This window comes from Scophthalmus maximus, chromosome 22 (genome assembly GCF_022379125.1).
Source record: "Scophthalmus maximus strain ysfricsl-2021 chromosome 22, ASM2237912v1, whole genome shotgun sequence".
Lineage (NCBI taxonomy): Eukaryota > Metazoa > Chordata > Actinopteri > Pleuronectiformes > Scophthalmidae > Scophthalmus > Scophthalmus maximus.
In genome coordinates, this window is record NC_061536.1 from 15,227,703 (window position 1) to 15,252,500 (window position 24,798).

The window sequence follows — 24,798 nt, forward strand, 5'->3', positions numbered from 1 at the left end:
CGTCAAACCCTTGTGACAGAAATGTAACTGAGGTTTGATGTTTTACAGTTTAAACAAACTTAATTATATATAACTAAAAAAACAAATATAAACTTTTTTTGACTTAAAATATGAACAGAAGTTTTGATCTTTTCCACATTGTTGATTCTGCAGAAGAAAATTTTTCATATTGATATGATATATGTGTCTGATTGATATTAATAACCAACCGATGAACCAGTGGAGAGTTTTACCTTCTGACTCAGGAAAAGGAAGTGATATCACACCTTCGTCCACTTCCTCTTCCTGTCTGCTCAGTGTGTCACTTCACCTTCAGTGAACAAACACGCAGATCAATAAACATAATAATAAATTATACAAAATAGTGAAATGGTGATTCATAATTCATAAAATAAATATTGACTCAATTAACTGACATATTTTCTTTCAATGTTTTAAAACTCGTATTATTAAAACGTTTATGATGTTGTGATCAGTGTGTGTGTGTGTGTGTGTGTGTGTGTGTGTGTGTCTGTCAGTAGATGGCGCTGTCGGGTTCTTTACGGTGGAAACGAGGCCACCGCGCGCATCCGCGTTTCAGGGCTCGTGCACGAGCGTGTTGAGAAAGAGCATCTGCCTCCGCGGGCCCATGCACGCGCACCCGGAGGAGGATGCTGCTGCCGCCTCGGATCATACAACCGCGGCGGAGCTGAGGAGGAGGAAGAGGAGGAGGAGGAAGAAGAGGAACCGGACGCACCGACACCAGGATCCACACCGGGCACCGAGCCACCGGCGACCGGGACGAACCTCGAGCCGCTATGAGGAAGAGCAGCAGCCAGAACAGACGGGTGAGACGCATCTTCATCATCACCATCATCATCTTCATCATCACGTTCTCAACCATCACACACATTTAATAACATCATCATCATCATCTTCTTCATCATCACAGGTTATAAGAACATCATCAGGTCGTTTGACGTTAATATTCATGTTCTCATTATTTCCTTATTCATGTTTCCATCTAAATAAACATCGAACCATGTTTTATTATGTATATATATATATATATATATATATATATATATATATATATATATACATATTTATATATTTAAAAGTCTCAGAGCTGCTTATTGTGGGAACTGTTGTGTTTCTCTGTAATATTGTAATAATAATGAATTGAACTGAACATATATATTCATATACATATTCATATTTATATATATATGTATATGAAGCAACGTGTTTCATAATCAACCACATTTTGATTTAAACATTTCATCTGAATCAGGAAAAAAAAACGGTTTAGAAATAAAATCAACTCAGATTTAAAGTGATGTGATTGGCTTCTGTTGACGATCTGATGACGTCACTGCTGATGACATCACTGCACTGACCAGCAGGGGGCGACTCACAGTCATGACGTCGTGAACGTGTTTATGAACGAGTGAGTGCCGCATCGTGAAAATGTCCTGGCACTGCCCCCTTTGTATGGACTGGATTTTACTTTTCCCTTTTCTTCAGCCGGTTCTTCAGCCGGTTCCATCAGGCCGGTTCCGTGTCTCCCTCTGGCTCCGCCCCTCTGACCCCTCCCCTCATGTGTTCCAGGGCGCTCCGGACTCGGGTCAGCCGGCGCTCAAGCAGCCGGAGAAAGTCGGCTGGATCAGGAAGTTCTGCGGCCGAGGGATCTTCAGAGAACTGTGGAGGAACCGGTACGTGGTTCTGAGAGGAGAACACCTGTACATCTCGGACAAGGAGGTGAGTAGACGTCGACCCCGAGATATGATATCAAATATGAAGCGTCAACAGATCATAAACAGTTTGATGATCAGAGAAGAAACAGAATCACTGACACGACTGACTGAGGAACATTCAGGTGGTTCAACACCTGATGTCACTTCCTGTCTTCTGTTGACCCCGTGGTTCATGACCTGTGGTCAGAGGTCAGAGGTCAGGGCAGAGGTTCTGATTCTCATGTTTCATCTTCAGTGGAAACATTTTCCTTCACAATGTAAAGAAGCAGCAGAAGGACTCGTGTGTGTGTGTGTGTGTGTGTGTGTGTGTGTGTGTGTGCGCGTGTATGTGTGTGTGTGTGTTTCCTGTAAATAAATATTTTCATCATCAGTCGTCTTGTTTCTGCACAAATGATGACCCAGAACATTTTAATGCTGCAGCCGGAGGGTGTGTGTGTGTGTGTGTGTGTGTGTGTGTGTGTGTGTGTGTGTGTGTGTGTGTGTGTGTTCACATTAAAGGGACAGTGCAGATTTTCAGCTCATCTGTTTTCACCTTGTTCAGGACTTTGATTCCATATTAATATGTTAATATTAACGAGCGTGTGTTCCGTTGTACAGGTGAGGGATGAGCGTAAGGCGCAGGAGGTGTTCGACCTGGCCGACTACGAGCGCTCGGAGGAGCTTAGGAAGGCGAAGAGTCGCAGTAAGAAGAACCACAGTCGCTTCACGCTGCTGCGCTGCAGACGACCAGGAAACAGCGTGAGTCACCCACCTGACGGGGGCGGGGCCTGACGCGTGGCCCCGCCCACCAGCTGCTGACAACCAGAGCCACACAGGATGATTCAATTGAATCATATAATGTTTCAGCAGCTGAAGTGATAATAATAATAACAATCATAATAATAATAATAATGAAAATAATCAGACGGTTTAATAAGCGACTGAGCTCAGAGGTGATTCATCAGATGAGTCCGGTTCTGGACAGAGAAAGATTCTCCAGACTGAACCATCTCTCGTCACGGTTCCGTCAGAATCTCTGAGTGTTTCTTCGTCTTCATCCTTTCATGCTCAGAGATTACATCCCCCCACACACACACACACACACACACTCATACTGCCCGCCCCCTCGGCCTTGGCTGCCGTGATTGGCCGAGCTGCTCTGAGAAGGTTTTAATCCTCAGAATCTCATTAGCGTCAGAGGAATAATCCTAAACGTCCACTCGTCAGTGACCCGCAGCTCGTTACATCAGAGTTTACTACAGATCAGATTCAGTTGTTATGATTAAATGTGAGTGAATATTGATTTAATAGAAGTAGAGCTGCAACTAACCATTATTTTCATAATCGATTCATCAGATCAGTTGTTTGGTTTATAAAATAATGAAAGACATCGATCGCGTTTCTCTTCAGTTCACTGTCACAGACGAGCAAAGAAACAATATTCACATGTAAGAAGCTGAACTGTAGAACACAGATGAACATAACTACTTCCATAAATAACCATGACAACGGCAATAAGAAGTTCCACTAGTTCGACTCAAAAAGTTTCATAAATATTATCTGTAGGCGACTGGTAGATTATGAGCTTCAACAGAAAAACTGAACCATGAGCATCTTCTCTCAGAAACCTGAAGAACAAAGCTGACAGGAGGTCACGTACACTAGAACCTTATTGTGCTACATTCAGTCTGAACCAGTCACACAAACACATCTTGACCATATTCCAGACGCGTTGACGTTCTTTGTCTTTTTTCCAGGTTCCCAACCTCGTGTTTTTAGCCGTCAGTCCGGAGGAAAAGGAATCATGGGTCAACGCGCTCAACGTGGCGATCATCAAGGCCAAGAACAGAGTTTTAGACGAGGTACGACTTCGTTACACCTTCATCACCTGGTTGAACGTGACAGATTACTGACCGTCAGTCAGTCAGTGTAAAACTCACACGGTTATGAAACAATATGAGTCTGAGGTGCGTCGTTGGCCCGAGCGATGGATTCTTCTAAAAGGTCACTGTTGACTTTGTCTCCAGGTGACCATTGAGGAGGACAGTGCTCTGGCTCATCCCACCAGAGACCGAGCAAAGATCCCTCACAGCCGCCGGCTGCCGACCAGAGGTCACCTCCTGGCTGTGGTACTGCTCTTATCACCTTCCCCCACAGCTGATTAATAAACTCCTCCTCTTCAAGATAACCATGTTGTCTTTTCACAACTCGCCCCAGGCGTCTACCTCTTCCCATGGCATGTTGACCCTCGACCTGGTCGCCGAGGAGGACGGTTTCTCCCCGGACTACGGCGGCGACTCTCTAGAATCCTGGCAGAACAGCTTCCGGGTCGAGCTGCAGGGGCGGGGCTCTTGTGAACAGGTGGCTGTCGGGGGTCGTCAGCGCGCCGGCACTGATGTCTCCAAACTCAGGGTGACGTCCAAGGAGCCGAAGGTGAAGACTGGCAGTCTGCCCAGGGGCAGTGAGTGGTCCTGGGGTAAACAGTCCCACCTGGAGGCCTCCAAGGTCCAAAAGACCCAGCAGGTTCTCCAGGATCAGTCTCGAACGCCGCAGCCTGGGAAGAGGCTCAGCGCGCAGGGTCGGAGTCGCTGTGCCTCCATGGATGAAGTCCTGTCCTCCAGGTACAGAACTCTGTCACAACACAGCTCAACAATCACCGTCAACACTGTAACACACAGTAACACATAGTAACACATAGTAACATGGTAACACAGTAACACACAGTAACACATAGTAACACAGTAACACACAGTAACACATAGTAACACAGTAACACACAGTAACACATAGTAACACATTAACACACAGTAACACAGTAACACACAGTAACACACAGTAACACATAGTAACACAGTAACACACAGTAACACACAGTAACACATAGTAACACAGTAACACACAGTAACACATAGTAACACATTAACACACAGTAACACAGTAACACACAGTAACACAGTAACACACAGTAACACATAGTAACACAGTAACACACTGTAACACACAGAAACACATAGTAACACATAGTAACACAGTAACACAGTAACACACAGAAACACATAGTAACACATAGTAACACAGTAACACACAGTAACACACAGAAACACATAGTAACACAGTAACACATAGTAACACAGTAACACACAGTAACACATAGTAACATAGTAACACAGTAACACACAGTAACATAGTAACACAGTAACACACAGTAACACAGTAACACACAGTAACACATAGTAACACAGTAACACACAGTAACACATAGTAACACACAGTAACATATAGTAACACATAGTAACACAGTAACACACAGTAACACACAGTAACACATAGTAACACAGTAACACACAGTAACACATAGTAACACACAGTAACATATAGTGACATATAGTAACACACATTAACACATAGTAACATATAGTAACACACAGTAACACACAGTAACAGTAACACATAGTAACACAGTAACACACAGTAACACACAGTAACATACAGTAACACACGGTAACAGAGTAACACACAGTAACAGTAACACATAGTAACACAGTAACACACAGTAACATACAGTAACACACAGTAACACAAGTTTGTCAGAAGTGATTTACAATCCGGACACAATAAAGTTTTGAAGTTGTGAAAGCTCGAAGGAGAATTCATGGATCCAGTCTGACAAAGAACAGGTACAAGTATCTGTTCATCCATCTTCCAAGGTTTGTCTTGGATGTCTCTTTGTCTTCCTGCCCCTTCTGGGGAAACCACGTCATTCCAGACTAGATGAGAATTATAATCCCTCCAGTGAGTCTGGGACGGTCACAGTGGGACCCTTCCTCTGAGGGACGGCGTCCAGGAGACACACAACCAACTGGTCTTCGTCCGACCTCCAGGTTCACGTTTCTAAGGGTTGAGCCAAAATGTTCAACCACTATTCCAAACTCAAGGTTCACTTACAGATCCCAGAGCTTTCGACCATGTGTTCCTGAGGTGAACGAACCTCCAGGCTCAAATCAAACCACCTGCATTTGACTCCAAAGTTCACCATCCTTCTCTTTCCTCCCTCCCTGAATTCCCTCTAACTCTCTCCTTCACCTTCCTCTTCTTCAGACCGGCGATGATTCGGTCGGAATTGCGATCTGCTCTTCGTCGTTGTCCCACTGAAGAGGAGGCGGTGGGCGGGGCCTCGGGGCAGCCGGTCGGTCAGCTGCAGAGCCTCATTGCCCAGAGGATGCAGAGAGCTCAGGAACTGCTGGAGGAGATGAGACTGCAGGTCGGAGTCTTATTCCTTTTTGTACGACAGGAAACTTATGAGACGCGTGGTCAAAGTAGGAAAGAATAAAGATTGTAACTTTGTGTTTTGGTCGACAGGAGTTGCAGAAAGCCAAAGCAGAGCGAGAGCGAGGAGGCAGCTCACCGTACCTGAAGGGCATCGACTCCCCTCGACTCCATCACCTCAGGGGCTCTGACTCTCCTCACTCCAGGTAAGTTTCATCTCTTCCGCTAATATTTAATAAAAGTCAACCTCCCAAAGTGATGTCACGCAGTGTGCACCAATAGCATCAGTGTGTTGCCGACTCCTGTTGTCATCCTTTGAGCACTTTGAGAATGCTTCTAGCTATGAAAAGTATAAATGAAATTTATTATTAATATTATTATTATTATTATCCTCAGCAGGTCGTCAGGATCCTCGAGAAGCAGGAGCAGCGACTCTCCTCGCCTCCGGGGAAAAGACTCGCCTCGTCTGAGAGGGAGAGAGTCTCCTCGATCCAAAGCCAAGAAGAATCGCTGCAAAGGGAGCGACTCTCCTCGCTCACGAGGATCCAACTCCCCCGCTGCCAAAGCAAACGACTCCCCTCGACTGAAAGATTCACCTCGTCTGACGGCTGCCGACTCACCGCGGTCAAAGAGCATCGACACGGCCAAAGGCTTGTCCGGCTCCGCTGGTCCCAACAAGGACGACGCCCAGAAGTCACCGCCGAGCGCCAGAGGATCCGACTCTCAGCTTAAAGGATCCGATTCACCGGGAGGCAGCGACACTGACTCTCCTGGTCTGGGGAGCAGCAAGGAGTCGCCCTGTCGGAGTCACAAGAACTCCCCGACTTCCTCTGGTTCCTTTGAGTCATCTCAGCCCAAGACGCCTGACGAGCAGAGCTCGTCACCTCCTGCGCCGGCCTCACATCCCCCCCTGCTGGCGGAGGAGGACGCGGCAGTAGAAAGGAGGCGCGCGGAGGCCGAGCGCCTCCTGGAGGAGGCAGTGTCGTCGTGGAAAGAGGCTCAGGAGGTGCTGCAGGAGGTGAAGGAGCTGCAGAGCCAGACGCTGAGGCGACAGCGTCGGAGGACCTACGAAAAGATGGCGTTAACAGCGGCGGTGGCGGGGTTGCCCACGGCGACCTCAGCAGCAGAGGAGGACGACACTCCGACCTCGCAGACGTCACCGGAGGACGACGACGAGTCCGAGACACCTTGACGAGGATTTTTTTTTCTTGCAAATATTCATTGAATTATTGAAGAAAGCGAGAATGTTTTTCAGCATGTTGACGCACAAACGAGAGGATTCCTCAAACTGTTTTTCATCATTTAATGCGGATTCACATTAACACTTTAGCAAATGTGGATTATTTTGAAACCAGCAATCATCAATTCTTCCCTTGGAGGCCAAAGGACGTTAATCCTCCGTCACCAGCCGGACGCCGTTGTCCTTCTGCTGCCACGTCCGTCCACACGAGACAGAACCATCTCTTTGTTGAAGTTTTTTGCAAAGAGATATTTAAGATTTTGAAGAAAAAAAAAGAGTTTGTCGTGTAAAGACAAAGATTTTTTGCCAAACAAAGATGTCGAAATTTTTACAATGAATCTTTTTCAACGTTGCACTGAAGACCACAATGTTTCCTTTGGGCACCGTGGGGGTTATCCGTCCCCCGATTTTTTTGCTAAAATACTTATTATTATGTTTATTATGCTCTTTTGTGTGACATTTCTTTTTAAATTCTGAATCTAATTTAGTTGTTGTAGCTTCATATGTTTTCTTCCTGAAACCGAACGTCCAGTTCTCTGTTGTTCACGTGAACAGTTTATTTAATCTTCAACAAAGATCAGGGATGAAACTTCGTAGATCATCAAGAGAAAATGAGCAATAATGTTACGAAACAAAGACTTTACCTGTGAATCAGTCACGAGCTTTAAACTCTCACTTTGTGCAATAACTTATCTTATCTTATCTCTTTGGTTCTATAACTCATCAATGTTGCTTTGGTTACGGCTGGCGGAAACGCCGTTTAGTTTGTAAACCATGACGCAGACGACGCCCACGTTCTCTTCTCTGATTGGTTCTTATCAGTCACGGCTCAATGTCAGTAACACTTCCTGTCAGCAACACTTCCTGTCAGCAACACTTCCTGTAAGAAACACTTCCTGTAAGCAACACTTCCTGTCAGCAACACTTCCTGTAAGAAACACTTCCTGTCAGCAACATTTCCTGTCAGCAACACTTCCTGTTAGTAACACTTCCTGTCAGTTACACTTCCACCTCGTTGTCGTCATCGCTGCTGCTCCTTCAGAAGCGTTTATGTTACTAAGCAACCAGCTGCAGAGGATACAATCTTCTTCCTGTTTACACCTGAGTGGTCATGTGACACGTGTTACTGTGGACGGAGTTAATTTCTGAAACTCTGCGTCACACTGTTCATGACGACATTTACAGAAACACTAAATAATCAATTCAGTACAGTTAGAAATATTCATCATATATTTCTACAAAACGAAATCAGTTTTATCAAACCAAAAAAATGTGACGGTTCAAGAAAAAAACTTTTACAGACTTGAATATTTGTCGTCATCGATAGAAACGATTGTTTGAACCATAATGACTGGATTTAAAACTTCAACGTTAGCCATTCATAATAATTTATCTTCTGCTTGGTGTACAGCAGATTTTCATGAACATGAGGAATAATAATATTACTAATAATAATAATAATAATATGAATAATTCACGTTTCACTGCCTCACGACGTTTCACTGTGTCCAAATATGAAAACTATTCATTAACAGTTTGTTTTATTTACTGAACTTAATAATTATGTGTTGATGTGTTTAACTTTCATTTGAATTACTGCAATGCATTGTGGGTGAATGGCACAAAAAACAATAAATCCGACAGATTTCTTTTCTGTTTCGAGAATCGAGACTCGTCTTCACTGAAGAAACTTTCTGATCTGTCATGTGACCTGTGTTCCAGCTGCACGATTGGCCGACGGCCCAGAGTGAGAAGAGACACACACACACACACACACACACACACTCAAGTCAGTGAGTTGTGATGAAGAGCAGAGCAGATGTAGGGCAGACAATCAGCGTCGCTCCATTACACAGCTCCACCTCTGAGATTGTGTGTGTGTGTGATTGTGTGTATGTGTGCGTGCATGCGTGCGTGTGATTGTGTGTGCATGTGTCTGTGTGCGTGTGTGTGATTGTGTACGTGTGTGTGTGTGTGATTGTGTGTGATCGTGATTGTGTGTGCGTATGTGCGTGTGTGTGTGTGTGATTGTGTGCGTGTGATTGTGTGTGTGTGATTGTGTGTGCGTGTGATTGTGTGTGAATGTGTCCATGTGATTGTGTGTGCGTGTGATTGTGTGTGCGTATGTGTGTGATTGTGTGTGTGATTGTGTGTGAATGTGTCCGTGTGATTGTGTGTGCGTGTGTGTGTGATTGTGTGTGCGTGTGTGTGATTGTGTGTGTGTGTGATTGTGTGTGAATGTGTGTGTGTGATTGTGTGTGCGTATGTGTGATTGTGTGCGCGTGATTGTGTATGCATGTGTGAGCATCTCTTGATGACTAATCTACTGTCGTTCGCGTGTCTGAAAACCAGATCCACCTTAAAGGAGCAGTCCGACTGTTTTAGACTGAATCATCAGTCACAATACTAAGAGGGATAGACAGACAGACAGACAGACAGACAGACAGACAGACAGACAGACAGACAGTGGTTGGCTTAGCACAAAGACTGGAAACAGAGGGAAACTGTTAGCGTAACACCTCAGCGTGATGAAAACCTGCAGTGAGTTAGAGGTGTGTGTGTGTTTGTGTGTGTGAGTGAGTGAGTGTGTATGTGTGTATATGAGTGAGTGTGTGTGTGTGTGTGTGTGTGTGTGTGTGTTAACTGGGTTACTTTCTGATGAACAGTGGAGGATGATTCATGTTCACATCAGAGTCCAATAAATTATTTACACTGACGCTTCTGTTTTACTCTCAGTGCACACACACACACACACACACACACACACTCCTGTATAATCCTTCCTGTTTTAAATGAGAACAAACTGTAACACTGACCTGGTGTGTGTGTGTGTGTGTGTGTGTGTGTGTGTGTGTGTGTGTGTGTGTGTGTGTGTGTGTGTGTGTGTGTGTGTGTGTGTGTGTGTGTGTGTGTGTGTTGGGGGATGGTGTGTGTGTTCATTGTGACTCAGAGCCCTGCAGCGTCTGTTCAAAGTGTCGACCTAATTTTTTCCTTCTCTCCTTGAAGTAAAGGTGAGGAGAGAAGGATGCGGATGAAGAAGAGGATGAAGATGCAGGTTGTCGTAGGAACAGAACTAAATATATTTCATGTTTATCAACAGACTGAAGATGTGACATCATCATCATCCTTCAGACAAACTGCAGTGGTGATGTCAGAGTGATGTCATCGAGCCCCTCTGTGTTTGTGTTTTTTAGCTTTTAGTCGCATGTGTAAATATTTCAGAGCTAACAGACGCTGGAGGAAGACATGCTAACATACACATTATAATATAATTTAAAATATATGACGATCAGTGACCAATCAGAGCAGCTGTAGCCTTTGACTGACAGCTGAGTGAGTGATGTCATGAGCCTCCTCGTTTCCTTTCCTTCCTCACTTCTTACACATCTCTGGACACTGAACAGATATGATTATAATGTTTTGAGTTTTGTATATAAACACTTATACATTGTTATATCAATATGACCCGTATGAATTCTTATTAAAGGTTTGAACATGAGGTCATCAGAGAGGATGGCGCCTCCTGCAGGACAAACTGAACATAGTTATTAAAAAACATTGTTCTAAAACAAAAATACTTGTTTACCTCGTCTTCCTCCATCTTGTATTCTCTCCATTAGAAGTTTCTCATGTTTTATTGATGTTCATCAGCAGATGGGGGGGGTGATTTTTTCAGGATCTGATGAACTTTAACATTCAGATTATTTGTCAGACCTGAAACCATCTTTCTTATGATCAGTTGTTGAATTTATCAAATTAAGTTTCTGTTAATGTTTTGTTGTTTTCTGAATTCGATCAGTTAAATCACGTTGTAACGTGTAGTATAAATATAATAATTCAGATTCAGTCTGAACTCGTCTGCAGGATCAAAGTCACGTTTCACTTTTATACGTTTTATTGAAAACCCTCAGAACTGATTTATTACAACACACAGAGGTCGTGACCCCGGACGGGACCACGGGGGAAACTAACAGCTGACGGAGGAGTGAGCTTGGGTCAAAGGTCGCCTCGCCAAAGGAAACAAAAAAAATCTTAGTTAACAAAACAAAACTGAGCTGAGTGTATTTACATTATTATATTAAAAACCAGTTGAACACGACCTCAGCAGGTCGGACACACGTGACCTTCGACCTTTACACTTTTAAAAACAGCACATGTTGACACCCAGAGGTCACGTGACATGACCTCTACACGACCTCTGTTGGAGGTCACCTGATCGTTTGTTTTCAGTTTGACTCAATAAGTTATGGACAGATTGATATGAATATTTTGGTCTCCATGGTAACAGGTGATTGATCAAACTGAAGAAACAAGTTCATCTTTAAAAGTTTGACTGGATAGAAATTTGTTTTTAAAAGATGAAATTAAAAATAAAATATTTGAAATGAAATTTCAGATTAAAAATTAATCTGGAGAAAAAACGATCAGCTGCTCTGAGGTCAGAGGTCAGTCACTGATTTGAAAAGTGTAAACGAGAGAAAATGTTTCACAGTCAAGAGAAACGACGAAGACGAAGCTGCAGCGTCAGAACAAACCACACGATCACACAACGCCATCTTGTTTCACATCAGCTGGTTTGTTTCTCGCTGCAGCAGAAGGTTAAAGGTCGTATCAGACTCCGCCTCCTTCCACCAGCTCAACGATGGAGGACAGCTGCAGCATCCACTAGCCCCACGATATCCCATTAACCACTGTAGTGGTGCGTTCAGGTGCTCTTCATCACGTGTTCATGATGATGATGAAGAGCACCTAAATGCACCGCTGGTCAGAGTGGTGTTGAGGAGGCGGAGCCTGAGGGGCGGCAGCGGGACGGGCAGTTTGTGGACGAGCCGCTCGGTTTCACATCAAACTAAAAACAGACAAAGTTAAAAAACCAAACATCAAAACTAAGATCCTCCCACCCGCCCAGAACATCCCTGAAGAATCCCTACAGCAAATCAAACACACACGGGGAATATTATTAATGTGACGTCCTGTGGACCTGAGACAGCGGAGAAGGAGGATCCTGAACCCTCGTGTCCTCTCTGATTGGCCGGGAGACACACTGCATCCTGAAGGGGGAGGAGCCCAGAGTCTGAACCGGTTCTGATCCTGAACCACAGGGTGGAGGTGTACATGGGTCTGAACACGGAGCTCAGAGAGAAGAAGAAGGGGAAGAAGAATTAGAAGAGGAAGAAGAAGAAGAACTTGACGGTTCCGCTCAGAGGAAACATTCTCAGTCCAGTTCCGACAAGAAGATTTTCAAAGCTCGGACTTCGGGGTCCGAGTCGCTGTGACAACGAAAATCATCACAGGTGATTCAGGAGAAACAACGCAGCAGATACATGAACTGTAGGAGGCAGTGTTGGGTCAGTAGGGGGCAGCATTGGGTAACTATGGTAACCTGAGGGATGGATCAGAGAGGTTCTGGCCCGGAGAAGCTGTTCAGTCCAACACGGACACCAGGGGGAGACAGAGAGTTCTGGTGTTCATACCCTCTCAGATGACGAGCAGTAGAACCACGTCCAGCATCAGTTCAGGACCAGGACCAGGACCAGGGTGTGACAGTATCTTGGATCCTGAACCGGGTTTTAAAGGGAAACGTTTCCAGCTGAGAACCAACAGGCAAAGTTCTGATAAAATCTTCTTTAGTATCTAAAAATAAACTGAACAGGATCTGGATCACTTCCTGTTGTTGTTGTTTTTGTTGTTGCCATGTTTGCAGTGATTGTTGTCAGGCGGAGGTCAGAGGTGGACGGACGGACAGAAACAGGACGAGACAGGCGACGAGTCGACTAGTCGTCATCGTCGTCGTCATCATCTTCCTCGCCTTCATCATCCACATCCCTCTTCCTCTTCTCTCCCTGGATGCCGGCCTGGTCCTCTGCAGAGAGAGACAACCAATCAGAGGCCGCCGAGCTCCGGATCACCAGAAACAATCATCGTGACCCCCCCTGGTGTCCGGCTGCAGTACAGGTCATAAGCCCCGCTCCCCACTCACCTTCCTCCTCCTCTGCGTACTCGTCCTCGTCTTCATCATCCTGAGACCAAGAGAAACATGTCACTTCCTCGACAGACACTTTCCCAATAAAAGACTTGTGATTGGACGACACTACAGCAGCTCTACGTCTATGTCAGGTCATGTGACCAGGCTCCATCGGTCCGACTCTGACCACCTGTTGATCTGTAATGTGAAACTATCATTCACACAAAGGTTGTTGATGATACGACTTCCTGTTACTCTCTTTGAACATTTATTTTGAAAAGCTCTGATCGTGCGTCAGAGGCGGCCATGTTTGTACTGAACCTGGTCACACCTGAGGGCCGCAGCCCGAGCGACCCACCTGATCGGCCCGGTTCACCTGGAAGCCCCGCCCCACCACCTCTCCTCCCTCCGAGCCGTCCTCGTCATCCTCGTCGTCGTCATCCTCGTCGTCGTAGTCGCCGGCCGCACCTGCCCCGTCCTCGCCGTCCTCATCTGTGAACACAGAGTCCATGTTTTAGAGACAGCGTTCGCACAGAGGCGTCTCTAAACGCAGAGCGCCCACTTCCTGTCCCACCTTCGTCTTCATCCTCGGAGTCGGGCGCCTCGTTGTCCTCATGGTCGAAGCCGTCCAGGTAGGTGACCTGCGGCAGCAGCTCGAACACGCTTTCCCTGTAGTCGTCCAGTGACGTGATCTCACAGTTGAACAGGTCCAGACTCTGGAGGTTCTTCAGGTTCACCTGCAGCACAGTTAGCACGTGGGTTAGTGTGTGTGTGTGTGTGTGTGTGTGTGTGTGTGTGTGTGTGTGTGTGTGTGTGTGTGTGTGTGTGTGTGTGTGTGTGTGTGTGTGTGTTCTGACCAGCGCCTCCACGTTGCTCAGCTCTTTGATCTTGTTCCCACTCAAGTTGAGGTACGTGAGGTTTGGACATTTCTCTGACAGAGTCTCCAGAGAACCAGATAGGTTGTTGTCACTCAGCTCCAACTGAGGAAGAGGAAGAGGAGGGAGGAGAGGACATCTTTAAGTTCTGCAGTCACCACGATGCTCTACAGCCACAAAGTAACAAAGCTGCAGTAAAGCACTCAGCGTGTGTGTCAGTATGTGTGTGTTGGAGAGATTGTGTGTGTGTGTTGGAGAGATTGTGTGTGTGTGTGTGTGTGTGTGTGTGTGTGTGTGTGTGTGTGTGTGTGTGTGTGTGTGTGTGTGTGAGCGAGTGTGTGTGTGTGTGAGCGAGTGTGTGTGTGTGTGTGGGAGCGAGTATGTGTGTGTGTGTGTGTTGGAGAGATTGTTTGTGTGTGTGTTGGAGAGATTGTGTGTGTGTGTGTGTGTGTGTGTGTGTGTGTGTGTGTGTGTGTGTGAGCGTGTGTGTGTGTGTGTGGGAGCGAGTATGTGTGTGTGTGTGTTGGAGCGAGTATGTGTGTGTGTGTTGGAGCGAGTATGTGTGTGTGTGTGTGTTGGAGCGAGTATGTGTGTGTGCGTGTGTGTGATACCTTGCGTAGTTTGGGCAGTGAGGGCAGTTTACTCAGAGAGTTCAGACCCACGTTCACCATACTGAGGAACTCAAGAGTGGAGAACTCGTCTGTCAGACCTTCAACCTCCCCGTCTGCTGAGCGACTGTTGTCCACCACCAGCTCCACGATCTGAGAGACAGACAGGCAGACAGACGGGTCAGACAGACAGGAAGAGACAGTCAGACAGACGGGTAGAGACAGACAGGTGGGACAGACGGGTCAGACAGAGATGATTGATTTTACTTGGCAAAGCATCTTGGATGAAACCGTTCAGGACTGATAGCGACAGCTACAGACCAGAGCACTGACAGGACGTCTGTGACAGGACGTCTGACCTTGACCTGTTGTTCCTCTCGTGTCCACCAGGGGCAGATCTCAGGGAGAACATTTCTGATGATAACTGATGATGACTCTATAATCAATGTATTGATGAGCAGAGCTGTGACGCGGTTTGATGGATTAGTGTTTGGTCACGAGACAGAAACATTAACATTAAAACACTACATTTTTAAAAAAATTTTTTTTCATTTTATTGATTGTTCATTTTCTCAATCTTTAAAAAAAAAAACATAGATATATAGAAAAAAAACTTTTCTCGAATCAACTTAAGAAACCAGGCGATACAGTCACTGTCAGACAGACAGACAGGGCAAGACAGGCAGGTAGAGACAGGTACAGACAGACAGACAGACACCTGTAGGTGTGTGACCAGGTCAGGATGACCTCTGACCTGCTTGTATTTCCCACAGTTCCTCTGGTTCTTATATAACGAGCAGAGCTACAGCCGCCATTACTGTGTGTGTGTGTGTGTGTGTGTGTGTGTGTGTGTGTGTGTGTGTGTGTGTGTGTGTGTCTCTGTGTCTGTGGCTGGGGTTTAACCTACTATAATCTACAGGCAAAGTGTGTGTGTGGAGAGAGAGGGGGTCTACACACACACACCATCTGCCGCCCCCCTCCCCCCCCCATAAACATGACACCAGTGAGTTGAGCTCGACCAGTTCGTGTGTGTCGAAGTGAATGAATAGTGTGTGTGTGTGTTATTTAACTGTAGTCCGGTTATATAACACACACACACACACACACACACCTGTGTGCGGGACGGTTAATCCTCCCGCTCAGTCGTTGTCGCCATTTTGACTCGAGCGCCGCTGTTCGAGTCCCGCGCCACGCGCTCGTCTCGGTCCCGACACCGACGAGCGGCTTCACGGTTTCACTCCGACACCAACACTCCCGTCGGTGTCGGTGAAGTCGACTGACGCTCGGTCGTGACGGGAGTCGGTGACGCGTCACGACCGAGCGACCGACCCCGCGTCCGCTGCACCGGCAGAGTCGCACCTAAACACTCACGACCGGCGGCGGGTCCGGTCACCGCCGACCTCGACCTCCGGTACCGACCGACCTCGACCTCCGGTACCGACCGACCCGCACTTTGAGAAAACGGCGATGTGTGAGATTTCCGTCGAAGTTTCAAGGCGATGAGCGACTTAAAATGTCCGCTTGTTGTTGTGGAGTCGACACGCTGCGTCGCTCCGGGACAAAGCGCGGGGGGACCGGGCACCGGGACCGGGCACACTGGCCCCGGTGCCCGGTCCCCGGACACACGTCCAACTTATTCTGCGTTAGAGGCTCGAGTCTCCGGTTCAAAGTTCAACATGTTCCAGTGGAAGCGACGCACTGAGCGGGACCGACCGGACCGGGGACGCGGGGAACGTCCCGCTGGGGAGTACCGGGACATGGGGATGGGGGGGCGGACCGAGCCGCGGGATGCGTCCACATCCACCGGATCGAGACGAGTTCTTAACGGACTCGAGGTCCCGCTGCGGGCGGTGGACCCCGGGTGACGAGGTTCCGGTCGCTCATCACCTCCCGGGGACATTTCAACAGTTCCGCGTTGTCGCGGGACGAACGGGACTCACCTCCGCCGGGTTCCGGCTCCGAACCTCCAGAGTGATCCGCTTCTTCATGTCCATGTCGAACTGATCCGTGCGCGTGAGGAGACCGTCGGTGAACACTGGACCGGGTCCCGGGGATCGGAGCGGGGCAGCGGGGGCAGATCTGCTCTGACGGCCGCGGTTCGCCTACTGATCCTCCATGACACCTCCCGCCCTGCCCCCTCCGCGAGGCCCCGCCCCCCGCCGCACGGGGTTGGCCGCGTGCCACTGCGCCGCCGCCGGCTGGTCGACGGGCACGTCAATCATCGCTGATCGGCATTAATCCACGGGACGGGCGGGAATATCCCCGAAGGCCACCGCGCAAAGCCTCATGGGAGCTGTAGTTGTTTAACAGTTTGATTGACAGGTGTCTCAGCCAACGGCTCTCCTCCATGTTCACTCACATCAGCTGATCATGAGTTATGTTTTGTTAAGATTTCTATAAAACATGAGGAACATTTAATAAACACAGAACCATGAACCAATCAGAAGAGTTGAACCCCGATCATTTCCTGTGTGCGGCGTCCATCTTGGTTCACATCTCCACTTTCCAAACATCTTCTCCAGCCAACATGATGAAGATGACACGCCCCCCGCCTCTGATTGTACCAGGATTAGACATGAAGAGTGGTGACTGGATAAGGTGAGGGACGACCGTCAGGGGAAGCCAATCACAGGGCAGAGAAGGGGTGGGTCATGTTCAACATATGTGGGATAAGAAATGTGTAGTTTGTTTATAACCTAACTTATTTAATAACTCATCTTTTATTTCATGGTGTTCATTAAATGATGAATATTAAACAGCTGATGTGAATCTGTTAATAAACATGATGCTCACTTTTGCACCGTGAACAAATATGACTTTAGGCTCATGAATAACAGGCTCAGTTGGCTCATGAATAAAAGGCTGTTTGACACCTGAACGCCTCGTGCATCGTTAAGGTGTCACTGTGTAAACGTGTAAAACACACAACAGAGGATATTTTCCTTTTTTCCCCCAAATACAACAGTGTTTATATTTCAGAATATCAATATGCAGGCAGCCATCATTCATCGTCATGGTGTCGCATATTCAGGTACAGTTAAAAAAATACAACTTTATATGTACATAAAAAAGGGTATAAAAATAACTGTCACTCAACTCAAATGATCAGAGGACGAGACTCAACGCACCGAGAGGACGAGTAATCGATCACTGATGTCACCGATGAGGCAGCGAACGGGGCTGAAGCAGGAAAAGAACCTTCATCTGTTGACGTCCAATTTTCAGTCCGACTTCCTGAACGTTGTGTTCAGGTGCAGTTAGTGAGTTACAGGTTCAGGTGATTCACGTGTCAGAAACAATAACGAAGAGCTGAAGATTGTTTCATGACTTTTTACAGGTTTTTTTTAGTCAGTCAGTCACGAGAATTAATTCACTATTGTGTTTTGAGAATTAATTCAAGCTAAATCAGATTTCGTGAATAAAGTTGGTAAAAAAAATCAAGAATTAAATCGGAAATGTTGAGAATAAAGTTGTCAAAAGATCAACTTTTTCATGAAAGGAAAATTGTATATTATTATGGATTTATTAAAGTGTTAGTTTCTGTCTGTTGATTAAAAAAACAAAAAAAAGATGAAATGCAGAGCAGCTCTGGTTTGTTTTCTTTACGTTTCCACCTCTGACACGTGAACATTTGTTTTCTGTCGTCGATGATGTTCAACTGAAGATACTAGAGTCAGGGACAGTAATCTGATTACATCTAGTCTCTCTGATCGACACATTAACTCATCATTTTTATCTGTGGAGGCGACTTCCAGAGAAAAGAGTTTTTACAGTTACAGCTCTGAAACCTGTTATTGATAAAACTAACGACCGATCAATAATAAAAGGATTCAGACCCAACGAGCCGAATCAAAGAATATTTCCATGATGAACGAGAGCGTCACATCAGAACACTGAGGTCCAACAGTCCGAACCCTTCTGCTGAAACTAACTGTTTTTTTGGTCCCGGGTGAAATGAAGGAAACAAAAATCTACAGGTAGAAAAACAAAGTGTCCAAAACACGTTCAGACAAAACCTTTATGAAAATCACTGATTTCACACAAACGTCCCATGACGTCACTGATTATGATTCAAATAAAAAAACAAGAAAATGAATTTGCCTCCTGAGGTCCAACCCAGGTTCACTCCCACCTGCAGCCGCCATATTGTCTCCCCCTCAGGGAGCATCAGTCACAACGACTTTCCGGTTCTTGAAAGGATTCAAAATGGCGCCTGACAATGTTCCTCCGTCGTTTTTCAGTCTTTGTTGGGAAACCATTTTGTCACATTTGTTCCATCCTGCTGGTCCTCTCTGACGTATTCATTAAATCATTCAGGGATACAAAATGGCGCCTGACTGAACTCCACCGTCGGGTTGTGTCTGTTTCAGTCTGTCGGATTACCATGACGCCCATGTTGTGTTCAGGGACGTCATCGTGCTTCAGGGATTCAGCTGTGATGGTTGATGAGTCTGTTGTATCCAAACTTATGCGGATTCAAAATGGCGCACACATTTAAAACCACCTGACTCAGACTCATCACTCTATTGGTGAACTCCCCCCCCCCACCTCCCCCTCCCTCTCTGTTAGGAGCTGACCTCCGTGGTATCTCCCCCCGCTTCCACCAGGGTCACCTGACCTTCCTCCCCCTCCATGATGATGCCTCCCTCCTGCAGCACCACCATCTCGCCCTCCTCCTCCACCACGCCAGCGGCCCCCTCTTCTTCGTCCTCATCCCCTCCCACCACCTCCTCGGGGCTGGCGGCGGCGTTTGCGGCGGTGTTGGCCCCGGCGCTGTTGGCCTGACTCTGAGACATGGCCTCCAGCTTGATGCGATACTCCTCCGCCTCCTGCTCCTTACGCATCAGCTGCTGACGATACTCCTGAGCTTTCCTGTTGGCCTCCTGCAGCTGCCTCTGCAACAGCTCCTACAGGAGGAGGAGGAATAGGGGGGGGGGGGGGGGGGGGGAGGAGGAAGTCAGGTCAGGACAGATGTACAGTGTCTCAGTCCAACAGTTACCACGTGTAGTATGTTGTTGTATGAGGTCATGTGATCATGTGACGTTAAACATCACATCATGATGTCTCTCTGTTAAGCTCCACCCACCGTCTCTCCCGTGTCGTTGTGGTTGTTCACCTCCAGCTTCCTCTTCCTGGAGGGGGGGGGCTGAGGCTCCTCCGTCACCACCTCTTCTGTCACTGTGTTGGCCGGCACCGCCAGCACTGAGCACAGACACACAGTCAGCATCGCCAGGCAACCACCACCCCACACTCAAACACAAGAAGAAGAAGGTCGGTCATGTGACGTACTCTGCTGCCCGTGCTGCATGGTCACGAAGAACGGCTGAGACATCCCCCCGGTCGTCTGCAGGTTGCCGTGCTGGTCCGTCACTATGGTGATGACCCTCTGACCCCCCTCGTTCACCACAGTGGCATGCTGGATGTTGGAGTCTAGAGCGCTGGCGGCCATCGCCTCCTCTGAGTCTCCTGAAACAATAACTCTGTGTGAGTGTGTGTGAGTCTGTGTGTGTGTGTTTGAGTCTGTGTGTGTGTGTTTGAGTCTGTGTGTGTGTGTTTGAGTCTGTGTGTGAGTGAGTGTATGTGTCTCTGTGTTTTTCCGTGTACCTGCGTTGGCCTTGTTGAGCAGCTCAGCCAGGTTGACCACGCCCCCCTGTAAGGCAGGAATCCCCTGGATGATGAACTGAGGCTGATTGTTGCTGCTCGTCTCCACGTTCATACTCACCTGGTTCATGTTCACCTGGTTCTGCATGCCCTCCTACACACACACACACACACACACACACACACACACACACACACACACACACACACACACACACACACACACACACACACACACACACACACACACACACACACACACACACACACACACACACACACACACACACACACACACACACACACACACACACACAGTGATACGACTGGAAGACACTTCAGGACCAATCAGGTGTGAGGACGTCTCCTCACCTGCAGCAGCAGCATCAGCTCCGTGTTCTGGATGTCGACGGCGATGTCGAATGGGGACTTGTCGAACTTGCTGAGCGAGTGGACGTCAGCCCCGTGCTTGATGAGTGTCTCAGCCACGCCATTGTGACCGTGCTGAGCCGCCCAGTGCAGCGCCGTCATCTTTAGCATGTCCTTGGCGTTGATGTCGGCGCCACTCTGAAATGTGGAGACACAGTCAGCTGATTCTGATCCATCACCACAGTAAACATCGTGTCGACGTCTCTCCTCACCCGGACCAGCAGCTCCACGATGATGGTGTGACCCTCGGCCGCCGCCATGTGCAGTGGCGTCCGGTCCACCTTGGTGCGGGCGTCTCTGCTGACGCCAGCTCTCAGCAGGACGTCGGCGGTGGAGTAGTGACCGTGCTGAGCGGCCAGGTGGAGGGGGGATGTCCCCAACTACAGGACACAGACACACAGAGTTCATCTTCACTGTCACCAGGGGACACGTGCTGTGACTGTACAGCTCATAAGCCCTGCCCCCTGGCGGGTCCACAGATTAACTTCTCACCCAGTCGGTGGTGAATGGCGCTCCGTTGGCCATCAGGTTCCTGACCTCATCGTCCTGACCTTTACGAGCCGCCTCCAGCAGACGCTTCCCCAGGTCAACCAACGACATCTTGGGGTGGGGGGGAGATCACAATGAATTATCACTAAAATCAACATCACAGACATGACATCACTTCCTGTAGCGTGACCAAATGCAGGAAAGTTAAACCTTCCTGCATTTGTAACGAACCAACATCAACGACGTTACACACACACACAGTTTCACTTCCTGTTCACAACTGTAACGACCAGCTGATCGATCGAATCTGTTCATATTCACACAGTAACAACAATAATAAGTGTCTCGTGTGTTCGTGACGTCACATCACCCTTGAGCATTGATCTCAAATATGATCTGCACGTTCATCGATTATGAGCCGACGTGTTTTGAAGAAGAAGAAGAAAAAGTAACGTGATTAACAATGAAGTTCGTCGTGTGTCCGGTAATGGAACCAGGGCTGCCTCTGGCCGCTAACATCGGTGAGATCAGACTGAATTACATAAACATGTTAAAACACGATGTAACATGTTCTTAACATGGTATCACATGACGTAACATGTTTGAAACGTGCAGCCCGGGTGTGTGAGCTCAACGTGTGTCCGCGGCTAACCCGGGTTCAAACCCGGTCACAAAGTGAGCTAAGCTAAGTGAGTTAGCCCGGGGCTCTGTCCGACAATGGAACCCCGGAGCCGAGCGGCGCCCGTGGTAGAGAAAAAGCCCAGAAGGACGAGGAGCCATTTTACGCGCCTTTACAGAAAGAGTCCGCCATGTGCCAAGTCCGCCCGCCGGCTCACTCCGCACCTGCCGCCGCTCGCACACAGAAGCACCGACAGGAAACCGTTTGATATTAAGTTGTTGTTTTCCGGGGGAAGTCACAGAGAAATTTCCTATTTTACACACCGGAGAAAAAACTACTTCCACATCCGGTTAACTAGCTTCTTCGGCGCCCAGCGTCAAACGGCTCCGAGGAGCCGAGCCCGCAACCAGCCCCGGTCCCTCGGCTGTCTGTGCCCGGTGCGACGCCCGGATGCTCGGAGAGAGAAACACTGTTGAGCTCCCGGGAGGACGGAGGCTCCGGTACTCACCGTGTCCGGGGCAGTTCGGAGCCGGACAGCACCGGAGCTCCCCTCCTCTCGGGCTAATGCTAGCCGGGCTAGCGGGACGAGCTGCTCGGTGTGCGGGGGTTCGTGCTTGAGTCCCCGCTGTGAGTTTCAGACAGCAGCTCCGGAAGGTTCACGAGCTCCTCGACGAGGCGTCAGGCGGTGAACGGAGGCGTCAGGCGCCGCTGCGGTTTGTCGTTCCCCCCGGGGTTTGTTTACTGCGACAAGTTACTCGACAGAAGGCCCGTACCCTCCCGGAAGTCAGGGTGTAACCTTCAGAATAAGAGCGTCAGTTGTTTTCTGTTCGTTCAGTTTAACACTGGAGCAGAACATTTCCTGAAGTTTGAAATTATTTCACTGGCGATTAAATTATGAGTTGATTAATTGACCGAGAGAAATAATCTGCAACTGTTTTAAAAATCAATTGTTAGTATTATTTTTTTAAAGTTATAATTTTTTCATAACTCGGACATTAGTTAAAAAGCTATAATCTAGTATTGAAAGATTATTATTTCATCATTGACACATTTCGTGTATGTTCGTCTACATTTCATATCACATATCAGTTTATTCCTCATTAATAATAAAATCACACAAATTAACTTTTCATCGTCGTCATATGTTGAAAGTCCAGGCCGGAAGTGTGCGTCATTTCTTGTTGTTGACGTTGGGAGTTTAGCAGCTAGTGCTAGCCGTTAGCATGTCTGCGTGTAAGCCAGTGTTACCTTCTTCTCTCGTGGGTTCCCGCGACTTCTCGTGTCAGGTGTTCACCAGATGTGACAGCTGTTCCCCAGGTGTTCGCTAGGTGTTCACGCGCAGGGGGTAGGGGTTTAAAAACAGTTATTTTAACTGTTTTGATCCGCTACAAAGATGGCGGCTCTGCGACACCGGAGGAGGAAGCCAGAGTGCGCGTTAACCTCCCAGTGGGCGGGGCCTGAGCAGAGTTTAAATCGAACTGTTTTTTATGAATAAATATTTTTAATAGTGTTTTCTTGTTTTTTTATTTTCACCAATAGAAGATAGAAGATGAAGGATAAATGGGCTGAAATTAATTTGTTTTAAAAAATAAAGATTAGTGGTGATAATTATATTATAAATTATAATTAATATACATATAAATAATAAAATATGGGTTAAATAAGTTATACTTCTTCCCACTCGTTATGGAATATGTACATTTAATGTTTGTTCTTTGTTGCAATTATTATTGTTTATTATTGTTTGTCTGCCTGCAATGGTTCGATCATTTAGCTTCATTATTATTTTCTGTATTTATTTTATTTTATTACATATTCGAAATAAACATTTCAAACAATCAAATCAAACTTTATTCTTACAAACCAAAACGTGAAGTTTCGTTCATGTGTAAATAAATAATTAATGACTTCAAACGGAAAATAAGTTAAATTTAAACCAGGACAACTTTTTCAATAATCATAGATATAATAACTAATAACTTTGGTCTGATCACCTGCAGACAAATGGAACCTTGTTATTAAAGCTCTTTACGAAGTGAAATCACTTCCTGTCATGACAGTTAAATGAATCGATTTCCTTGTTTCCAGGTCAGAAGTTGTTCATTGATCAATAATCAAAAATCAATAGAGGACGTGTGGTTGTGTCCTTACAGAACATTCTGACAGCACGGTTTTATTTCTCGCTCGTAGTGAAACAAACAGTCAACAATCAATCAATCAATCAGTAAATCAATGAATGACAGGACGGAGTTGTGAAGCAGCTGAAAGAAAAAGGCACACATGGGAACTGATAATAAATAAATTAATAAATAATCTATGTGACAAAATAATATTATGAACATCATATGTAACATACGGATCAATGATGTGATCGTAGACGTGTTTACATTCACAACACGGGTTTCTATGGAGACGTGATGTTTGTTTATGGACGGGACGAGGTTGTGACCTGGTCCAGGTCCAAGACCACCACATGATCCTGGACAAGGTCTCTGCAGACCTCTGTCCTGTGAAGACCAGACCAAAAAAGAATAAGGAGACTGATCCAGGTTCATGGGTCAGAGGTCGTCGGGGTCAGAGGTCTCACAGCAGCAGCTGGAGGTCGCCCAGCAGATCGTCCACGTCGGCGATGGGAGTCTTCCAGTAGTTGAAGGAGGAGAACTGGATCAACTCGACCTGAAGAGACGAGTCACAGGATCAATATCAGACAGATTCTACAGTGACATTCAGGAAGTGAAAATCACTTCTTCATATTCTCCACTGACATTTTGATTATGAGCCATGATTTGGAAACTGTCCAAGGTTGTGAGGAAGCACCAACCACGAGCTCCGAGATGTAAGTGAACGCAGCGTGACTTCCTGGCTCCTGCTGCTGCCACTGAACTCTACAGTGGTTATTTACTTTATACGCTCACAGAACACAAGCCTCTGATCAACTATATAAACTCTACAGTGATGATGATGATGGTGATGAATGTTAAAGTCAAGAAG

General features: G+C 46.9%; 4 protein-coding genes across 11 annotated transcripts in view; 1 reads left to right on the forward strand and 3 right to left on the reverse strand.

Moving 5' to 3' along the window:
- Positions 1-11: 11 nt before the first annotated feature.
- On the forward strand, positions 12-8,876 carry plekho1a (pleckstrin homology domain containing, family O member 1a). Of its 2 annotated transcripts, none has more exons than XM_035620194.2 (9): positions 12-827; positions 1,591-1,740; positions 2,334-2,474; positions 3,473-3,577; positions 3,743-3,844; positions 3,933-4,336; positions 5,814-5,976; positions 6,075-6,187; positions 6,378-8,876. In XM_035620194.2, the coding sequence occupies exons 1-9, from the start codon at positions 798-800 to the stop codon at positions 7,171-7,173; spliced, it is 2,004 nt and encodes a 667-aa protein (XP_035476087.2). In that variant the 5' UTR covers positions 12-797; the 3' UTR covers positions 7,174-8,876. The 2 variants fall into 2 exon arrangements, with proteins under 2 accessions (XP_035476087.2, XP_035476088.2); XM_035620195.2 differs by having other exon boundaries at positions 6,381-8,876.
- A 2,222-nt stretch (positions 8,877-11,098) lies between these two features.
- anp32e (acidic (leucine-rich) nuclear phosphoprotein 32 family, member E) lies at positions 11,099-17,102 on the reverse strand. 2 transcript variants are annotated; one of them, XM_035620232.2, is made up of 7 exons: positions 16,610-17,102; positions 14,673-14,822; positions 14,044-14,166; positions 13,761-13,923; positions 13,545-13,678; positions 13,202-13,241; positions 11,099-13,084 (listed from the first exon to the last, which is right to left on the reverse strand). In XM_035620232.2, exons 1-7 carry the CDS (start codon positions 16,661-16,663, stop codon positions 12,996-12,998), a joined length of 753 nt encoding a protein of 250 aa, XP_035476125.1. In that variant the 5' UTR covers positions 16,664-17,102; the 3' UTR covers positions 11,099-12,995. The 2 variants fall into 2 exon arrangements, with proteins under 2 accessions (XP_035476125.1, XP_035476127.1); XM_035620234.2 differs by lacking the exon at positions 16,610-17,102 and adding an exon at positions 15,781-16,256.
- Positions 17,103-18,647: 1,545 nt separating this feature from the next.
- Positions 18,648-23,236, reverse strand: gabpb2a (GA binding protein transcription factor subunit beta 2a). Of its 6 annotated transcripts, XM_035620224.2 has the most exons (10): positions 23,056-23,236; positions 22,316-22,603; positions 21,192-21,299; positions 20,912-21,079; positions 20,643-20,837; positions 20,392-20,424; positions 20,274-20,319; positions 19,959-20,135; positions 19,756-19,871; positions 18,648-19,576 (listed from the first exon to the last, which is right to left on the reverse strand). In XM_035620224.2, exons 3-10 carry the CDS (start codon positions 21,297-21,299, stop codon positions 19,235-19,237), a joined length of 1,185 nt encoding a protein of 394 aa, XP_035476117.2. In that variant the 5' UTR covers positions 22,316-22,603; positions 23,056-23,236; the 3' UTR covers positions 18,648-19,234. The 6 variants fall into 6 exon arrangements, with proteins under 6 accessions (XP_035476117.2, XP_035476119.2, XP_035476113.2 ...); XM_035620226.2 differs by lacking the exon at positions 20,392-20,424; XM_035620220.2 differs by having other exon boundaries at positions 20,274-20,424.
- Positions 23,237-23,941: 705 nt separating this feature from the next.
- Positions 23,942-24,798, reverse strand: part of mllt11 (MLLT11 transcription factor 7 cofactor) — a 3,151-nt gene continuing 2,294 nt past the window's right edge. The window contains exon 3 of the mRNA XM_035620250.2: positions 23,942-24,483. Coding sequence (XP_035476143.2) covers positions 24,391-24,483 — 93 coding nt within the window. The 3' untranslated portion in view covers positions 23,942-24,390. The remainder of the gene's footprint in view (positions 24,484-24,798) is intronic.